The following is a 7,954-nucleotide window of genomic DNA, read 5'->3' on the forward strand; positions in this document are numbered from 1 at the left end:
GTCTGGACAGACTACAACAGCGGCACGTGCTGGCTGAAGTCGAAGCAGGGCGGGAAGGTGGTATCGTTCGGGTCTCGCGCGGCGTTCGCCGCTGCTGGTAGTACACCGACGTGCCTCCCAGTGGAAGCGAACACGGATTTTAGCGGCGAAGACATTGCCGACGTCGCGGGGGCTCCTGACTTGTGCTGCGGCGCGTGCAAAGCCAACGACAAGTGCAATGCGTACAGCTGGTTCGACGGCGTGTGCTACCTCAAGGGCATGCGCCGCGGACCTTTCCACAAGGCGAACGTGCACTCGGCGCGAGTGTACAAGTGCCAGCCGCTGGAAATCAACATGGATTTCGTCGGCAACGACATCAGCAACGTGTCGGCCGAGGCGGCCGAGGACTGCTGCGCCGTATGCCGCAACACGGCCGGCTGCAAGGCGTTCTCGTATGCGTATGGCGTGTGCTACTTGAAGAGCAGCAAGGGCGCGACCAAGTCGGATGGTAGTGTCACGTCGGCCGCAGTCTAATGTGGCGACGGATGAATCTCGCTGAACATGGTTTGGTCTCGGTCCAGCTTTGCAACTTATGGTTTTCTTGTGCAGACCTGATGGAAAACAAACACGCACTGCAAATTCGACGATTTGCAAAAACCATATCCATTTTTGGAGTTTCTGACAATGGATTTCTACTGCACAAGGCATTCAAAAATCAACACAAGAATGAGAACCCAAAAATATCGCCTACACTTTGACAAAGTCGATAAAGACCAAACTGAGGGATAATGCAAATTATAGACGCACAACATCGAGTGCAGCTATTTGTCGATTGCGTTACCATTTTTCAACACTACTTGAGCCATTCGTGTTGGCATTCCATCTACGAGCTTACGCAGGTAGGACTGTTGGATTTTATCCCAACAAACACGGATCTGGGCTCGCAATTCCTCGACAGTGTCAAACTGACGGCCTTTTTCGTACACCAGCCACGACAATTGACCTCAAACATTTTCAATTGGGTTCAAATCCGGACTCTTAGCAGGCCACGACATCACATCAATACCTGTATCCCTCAAATGCACCATAGTATCTCTTGAAACGTGGATAGATGCGTTGTCTTGTTGAAAACTTGGGTCGTGAATGCCTTCGTCGCGACGAAGGTTTCCCAGTAGGGGAAGCAAATGCATGTCCAGAGTACGGCAGTAGCGTGAACTGTTTTGTTTCCCCTCGAGGAAGGCCAATTCGCTGTGTCCATACGCGGTCATCGCGGCCCAAATCATAACACTTCCTCCACCGCACACACGCTTCGTGAAAATTTCTTGTTCCTGTCTGGGGTCATGCCAGTAATATTGTTAGCCATCTGGGCCGTCCAAGTTGAACTTTTTCTCATCGCTGAACACGACACATGTCCAGAGATGAGATTTGCTCATCCATTCGGTTGCGAACTTGGCTCGGGCTTTTTTGTGGTGGGGCTTGAGGGCTGGGCGAGGTTTACGCTTGATGTACTTCGCCAAATTTGTGGAGCGAAGCCGTTAACGCACAGTAGATGCTTTGACCTTATAATTAAGTGCATTAGCTGTGCACTTGGATGACATTTGCTTGCTTGTGGCCATTCTGAAGATTTGGCGAAGCATACGCTTGGTCATTTTTGGCTTGCGACCGGGACGTTTTAGAGGCTTCGTGTCGCTCAATTTGCTAAGGCAAGTTCGAATGGCCATTTCGCCAGCCAATGTAGCGTGCAATGTGGCGATTGCTTTTTCCTTCGTGATTTAGGGCTTTTACGGCCCCAACTTGCTCCGATGTCAACTTTTTACCTCGTGGCATGTCAAAGTTGTAATGACATGCACGCTATACGTCCCAGGGCATGATGTGAGCAGCTGGAAGCTTCTAGAATGCCAAACACAGCTGTAAAGTGCTCTTGATGTTGACTTTTTGTAGACAATGCCTGGTGCGTCTATACTTTGCATCACCCCGTCAATGGTTTATGTCAAATCTGTGCAAGTACATTCAATATTTTTTGGTTCTTCTCTTGGAGTTCATTTTGGTTTGCCATGTGAGGGACAGGTTTGAAAAGGATTGTTTCAAATTTGATGTGGTTTTTCCTGAAAAGTCGAATTTGCAAGTGCGTCTATAATATCCATCAGGTCTGTAACACGTTCGTTTCATCGCTTGGCGGCGAACAACACTCGAGTGCTAATAATGATGCGAGGACTGGGTCAGTCCCTCCGTTCGTGTAATTGCATCAACGCCAATTTCCAGTGCACCACGATGGTGTCCTTGGCCAAGTCATCGTGGCTGCTTCTGGCCCTTGCAGCACACGACAACGGCCAAATCATGTCATTCGTCGGCGTAGCCAAGATGGAGTGATTTCGGCCGAGCCTCGGTTCGACAACCCGCGGCAAAGTTTGGGTTACCGAATGTTGGTAGGAATGTTGGTCTCTGGGAAACGCTGTCCTCCTGAGTGGCGAGGTGAAGCAGGGGATTGACTGGTATATGAAATCACTTTTTGGATTTGTCATCGAGGTCACCGTTGTGAACACGGTCGTCGTTGGTTGAGAACACCGGCGCAAGACAACAAAGAATTCTTTATCTGTCTTCCAGACAAGCTAGAATGGAACGCATGGAGTCGCCCGGGACGGGGAACGGCCATGCCGTGGACGTGGAGCTACCCAGTAGCGACTACGGGGACTCTGCCGAAGTACGATCCAGTTCGGATCGCTCGGCGAGTCCTGCGTCCCGCCTACCTGGCGGAGAACGCGTTGAAGACCGAGGAGGGCCGAGATCGTCTGCGACTGCGTGACGGCTGTTCCGGTCACCACAAGGGAGACGTCAGCCGGTGGCGGCTGACGAAGCATGGAGCTACGGGAGACCTGCGACTTTTGCGGCTCCCGTGTTTAGCTGAGTGTCTGGGACACCCGGGGCGCCTGCCCAGGAAGACGTGGATATGAGGCAAGGCGACGTGTATTTGCACAATGCCCCGGCCCTACCGAAGAATCTGACGTTCAAGGGAACCACCAAGGAAGAGAAGCAGGTTTTTATGGTTGTGTACAATGTGTGGATCAGCCAGACGAACACCCTGACTGCCAACGGGGCGCGACAGTTGATCATGCCGGTGAACGCATGTATCGAGCCCGGGACGAAACAGTGGATCGCCGAATGGGACATGGGGAAGGATCCCGACGACGTATCCGAGGGCGAATGGGTCGCCTGGTTCATGCAAGGCTACGATATCGACCTTCGGGCCCTGGATACTTTAAAGAAACGAATCAAGTCCGCCGTCGTTTTTGACATGTCAATCCCGGACGCGGACTCCAGGATCAGACGTATGTTGGATGGCCTAGCCGCTGCTATCCACCGGCACCGTCAAGAATGGGTGATCCGGGAATAAAGCCAGGCCATCGTGAAGATTATCACGGATGCGGTCAAGCCTGCATCGCTCCATCGCGCGGTTACCGAGCAGATGGCGCTGACCAGGAACAAGCCCTTGAAGAAGGATGTGTAACGTTTTGTCCGCTGGCTCCGGGAGTATGCGATCGGTCACGAGCGACTTGTGGGTTACGAGGAAGAAGAAACGCTGCCCCCGCGACCGAATCTTCCGAAGCCGCCCGGGGCAAAGATCCTGGGGACGATGAAAGCGCCGAAGAACGACTTGAAGCCACCGGCACCTGCCCCAGTTGCCCCGGCTACTTTGTGCCCTCGAACAGCTGCCTGAAGTGCAAGCAACCAGTCAGCGGGTCCGGGACTGTCCCGGTATCACTGCCGAGGAAGTCAAGGAACTCTTGAAGGCGCACGGTCGAACATTGGGCCGAGGCCGAGGCGCCGGGAAGGGTGCTCCAAGTGTCCCGGGAGCCCCGGAGGCCGGAGGACGAGTGGCGATTATGAAAACGGGCTTCTCGTGGGCGAAGCGTCCTGACCTCCCAGCTATCCTGGAAGGGGTGCTACATGTGTGTCCAAGCGTCGCTCCTGGACTCTGGAGCGGACCTGTCGGTGGCTTTTGGTGGCCTGGTATCTGCGCTGCTGGCCGCGGGAGCGTCCCCGGAGAGCAAGGTCATGGGCCCTATGGAGCTCCGACCGTATGGTGCAGACAGCCAGGTGATTACGGTGACGAAACAAGTTCGCCTGAGAAGCCTGGAATTCAAGACTGCGTGCGGGCCGCTGCTGTTGCGGGGGCTCCGGGTGTGGGATGATGAGACCGTGGCCTTGATCGAGCTTACGTTGGGTCTGCCCGTGATGCAGAAGCTGGGTTACAACTACCAGACGTTGTTGGAGAATGCACGCCGACAATAAGCGGTTTGGAATTTCGGCGATCAGCCGAACTCAACCCCGGGAGTCGCGATGCATCGTTCCCTGCGAGTCGAGCAGTTGTCAAACGATATCGACGATGGCGAAAAAAGGCGTGCGCGACCCCGGAATTGGGGGACCAGCCCCAGGATGTTACCCCGGTGCGCAAGATATTGGAAGCCAAGGTAGCCGAGGCGGTTGCATAGGGCATGGAAGAATTGGCGGTCGAGTAGCTCCGGGACCCATTTGATGGAGTTCCGGGACGTTTTCCGGCTTAAGTTCGGGAGAGATCCGCCGGTCAAAGTGGAACCGCTGAAGGTGCGCCTCAAGGACGGGGCCGTGCCGGTGAAGATGGGACTGCGACGGTACCCTCCCACACATCTGGCGTTCCTGGAAAAACATGTCCGGGAACTGGAAGAAGCGGGTCTGGTGTATCGGAACACGAGATCCCGGTGGGCGGCGGCCCCGAGGATCGTCCCCTTAAAAATACCCTGGGGACCTTCGGATGGCGATTGATTTGAGACCGATCCACACGTGCACCAAGCCGATGCCCTGGCCCATGCCAAACTTGGACGTGGCCATGAGCGTGTTGAAGGACTCAAAGGTCTACTTTACCCTGGACTGGGTGAAGGGGTATTGACAGCTGCATTTACACCCGGAATCCCAGGTGTATTACTCCTTCATGACACCCGCCGGGGTTGTCACCCCGACCCGGGTCTTGATAGGCCAGGCCGATGCGGTGGCCTACTGTGAAGGAGTGGTGGACGAGCTGTTCGGTGAGCTCCTGATGCACGGTATCCTGGGGTGGTTGGATGAACTCCTGGGTTATGCCCGGACCTCAGAAGAGCTGCTGCGCCCTTTGCGCCAAGTGGTCGAGATCTGCCATTCGTATGGTCTGAAAGTTGCACCCCGGGAAGTGTGTGTTTTACACGACCCGGACGATATGGTGTGGGAAAGAGATCTCGGCGACCGGCGTGGCACATGCTCCGGGGCGGGTACACGGCCTGTGCGATTTGGAGCCGCCTCAGACAGCAGCCGACCTGCAGCAGTTCCTGTGCGCCACGAACTGGATGCGGGAGAAAATCCCTCATTACACGGAGCTGGTAGCCCCGTTGACGAAGCTTTTTGACATTGCAGCCAAGGCAGCCGACTCCCGGAAGAAGGCGGCCCTGACTCGGGTGTCCCTGAGTTTGGTTGGGTGGTGCGGAGACCATCTGTAATGTTTCGACCGGGTCAAGGAATCGTTAAGACGTATGGTCCCGTTATCACACCCGGATCCGGACAAGATGGTATGTCTGTATACTGACACGAGCGAGGGGTTGTAGGGAGCTGTCGCAACCCAGGTGCCCATTGTAGACTTGGCGTTACCGGCGGGTGATCAGCGACATGAACCCTTGGCGTTCCTGAGTGGGGCGTTCCGGGGGGCGAGCGAGCGATGGCTAATCGTCGAGAAAGAAGCGTTCGCGGTAGTGGAGTCGTCCAAGCGTCTGGAGTACCTCCTGATCCGTCCTGGGGGATTCCGGCTGTTTTCGGACCACCGGAACCTGGTGTACAGTACATGTTCAACCCCCTGGGGTCAAACTCGAATTTGGCCAAGTACCAGGCCCACAAGCTCCAGCGCTGGGCGCTGACGATGACGACGTTCCCGTACGTCGTGGAGTGTGTGGCCGGGGAGGAAAACCTTGGGCAGACCTCCTGAGCCTTTGGGGAAGTCCTCCCGGTGAGCCCCGGACCGTTCCGGAGATTTCTCGGGGCGCCCGGATGTCCAAGCTAGCCCTGGTGTCCCCGCTCCGGCATGAAGACTTTGTCTGGACGACGACGAATGCGATATCGGAGTTGCAGCGCGGTCACCCGGACTGTGAAAAATACGCCCCCGAGAAGAAATGTTTCCTGACGGCCTCTGGAAAGATATGGATCCCGGGAGATGCATTGGACATGCAAATGCGTATTAGTGTGGCGGCCCACGGCGGGGTGGCTGGGCATCGCCGAGTCGAAGGGACGGCGGTAACTGTCGCGGTGATGTTTGATTGGCCGTCCCTGAAGGCTGACGTGAAGAATTTCGTCACTGCTTGCCTCCATTGTATGATGGTCGACGGTTAGTCGGTACCCCGTCCCTGGGTGAAGCACTGCATGCGACAAAGCCGAATGAGTTGATTCATTTGACTGGCTGTCGCTCCCGGAAGCCCAGGAAGGCCTGAAGTACGTCCTGGTGATCAAGGATGATATCCGGGTTTGTTCGTTTGCATGCCAGCAAGACAGCGTCCGCGACTGAGACAGCCTCGGCGCTTATGGAATGGTTTGGACTTTTCGGGGTGGTAAAGACCTGGGTGTCCGATTCCGGGTCCCATTTCAAGGATGAGCTGATCAGCATCCTGGGTCGTTTGTTTGGTGCCCATCACCATTTTGAGACCCCCCATTGTCCCTGGGCAAACCGGACATTGGAAGTTGTCAACCGAGTCGTCGTGAGGACCCTGAAGACCTTGTGCAGCGAGATGCGTTTGAGGCCTGTGGACTGGCCGAGCGTGTTGCCCCTGGTGCAGTCCGCCTTGAACCAGCAGCCGACAGATCATTTGGACGGTGTGGCAACGACAGCGTTTACGGGCCTGCCTTCGACCCCTCCCCTGTCAGGTCTGGTTCACCCGGACGTGCCCGGGGAAGTCTCGATGGATTGGGTGAAGTCATAGTCAAAGCGACGTGTCGTAGGACTTGCAACAGCCCTGGAAAATATGCACAAGCATGTGTCCGGGGTAGCCGAGGTGAAGCGGACCAAGGCCCGAGAACGTCGTGAAAGTCAACGAGCTGTGAAGCTTGCAAAATTTACCCTGGGAGATTTTGTCCTGATGGCCCGGGCTCTCAAGCACCTCGTGAAGCTTACTTTGCGTTGGAAAGGGCCTTTCCGTGTTGTCAAGGTAGTCTCGGACTACCTGATGGAAGTCCAGCAGCCGGTGCCCCCGGGCGACGTTTCCCTGCACCATGCAAGCCGGCTCCGTCTTTACTGTGAAGGTGGTCGCGACGTGGATGAAGATTTGAAGGCCCAAATTGCGTTCGGCGACGAGGACCTCCGAGACTTACGTCTACGTGACGGGGTCTGGGAGGTCCTTATCAAATGGTTCGGCCTGGGCGAGTTGGAGTCCTCCTGGGAGCCGGCCATGTCGATCTACGAAGATGCTTTCGTGCTGTTCCGTCGCTGGGCCAAGACCCGAAGCAATGAAGAGGGTGTCAAGCGAAATTATTGAAGACCAGGAGAGCGCGTGTGGCCACCCGGTGTAGGGGGGAAGTGTTATCGGCAGAGCCTCGGTTCGACAACCCGCGCCAAAGTTTGGGTTAACGAATGTTGGTTCCTGGGTAGGAATGTTGGTCCCTGGAAAACACTAGAGCTTGGGAGCAGTAGAAAACTACATGAGCAGCAACACAAGTATATTGGAAATAACCATTTGTACTTACAATACAACTGATAACTTGGTACCAGATCGAGGTACTGATCAATGACAGCATCTCTGACTTGATGTAATAGAGAGATTTCACAGCTCGTGTTTTGACGTTCGCGTTCTATTTTTGATATGTACGAGAGGTGGAACGACAGTTTAATTCCGTATGTTTCGCAACGTCGTTCCCATAAATAGCATTCATAAAGGTCAGTGGCTTAAACGCTCATCACCATGGACGAGCAGCAGCTTGCTCTTCGCGTGTA

At 55.2% G+C, this 7,954-nt stretch overlaps 3 protein-coding genes across 3 annotated transcripts in view; all 3 read left to right on the plus strand.

Annotated features, from left to right (window-relative positions):
- Positions 1–513, plus strand: part of H310_03458 (hypothetical protein) — a gene marked incomplete at its 3' end in the record, with an annotated part of 1,587 nt that extends 1,074 nt beyond the window's left edge. The window contains exon 2 of the mRNA XM_008867329.1: positions 49–513. Within this exon, the coding sequence (XP_008865551.1) occupies positions 49–513 (465 nt within the window). The remainder of the gene's footprint in view (positions 1–48) is intronic.
- Positions 514–2,926: 2,413 nt separating this feature from the next.
- H310_03459 (hypothetical protein) lies at positions 2,927–3,370 on the plus strand (the record flags this gene model as incomplete). Its single annotated transcript, XM_008867330.1, has 1 exon — positions 2,927–3,370. One exon carries the CDS (start codon positions 2,927–2,929, stop codon positions 3,368–3,370), a length of 444 nt encoding a protein of 147 aa, XP_008865552.1.
- Positions 3,371–4,032: 662 nt separating this feature from the next.
- Positions 4,033–7,499, plus strand: H310_03460 (hypothetical protein; the record flags this gene model as incomplete). The annotated part of the gene is made up of 9 exons (XM_008867331.1): positions 4,033–4,225; positions 4,294–4,448; positions 4,543–4,687; positions 4,989–5,156; positions 5,221–5,456; positions 5,589–5,817; positions 5,867–6,267; positions 6,804–6,891; positions 6,967–7,499. 9 exons carry the CDS (start codon positions 4,033–4,035, stop codon positions 7,497–7,499), a joined length of 2,148 nt encoding a protein of 715 aa, XP_008865553.1.
- Positions 7,500–7,954: the final 455 nt, after the last annotated feature.

Source organism: Aphanomyces invadans (assembly GCF_000520115.1).
Source record: "Aphanomyces invadans strain NJM9701 unplaced genomic scaffold supercont1.5, whole genome shotgun sequence".
NCBI classification, from domain to species: Eukaryota; Oomycota; class Saprolegniomycetes; order Saprolegniales; family Verrucalvaceae; genus Aphanomyces; species Aphanomyces invadans.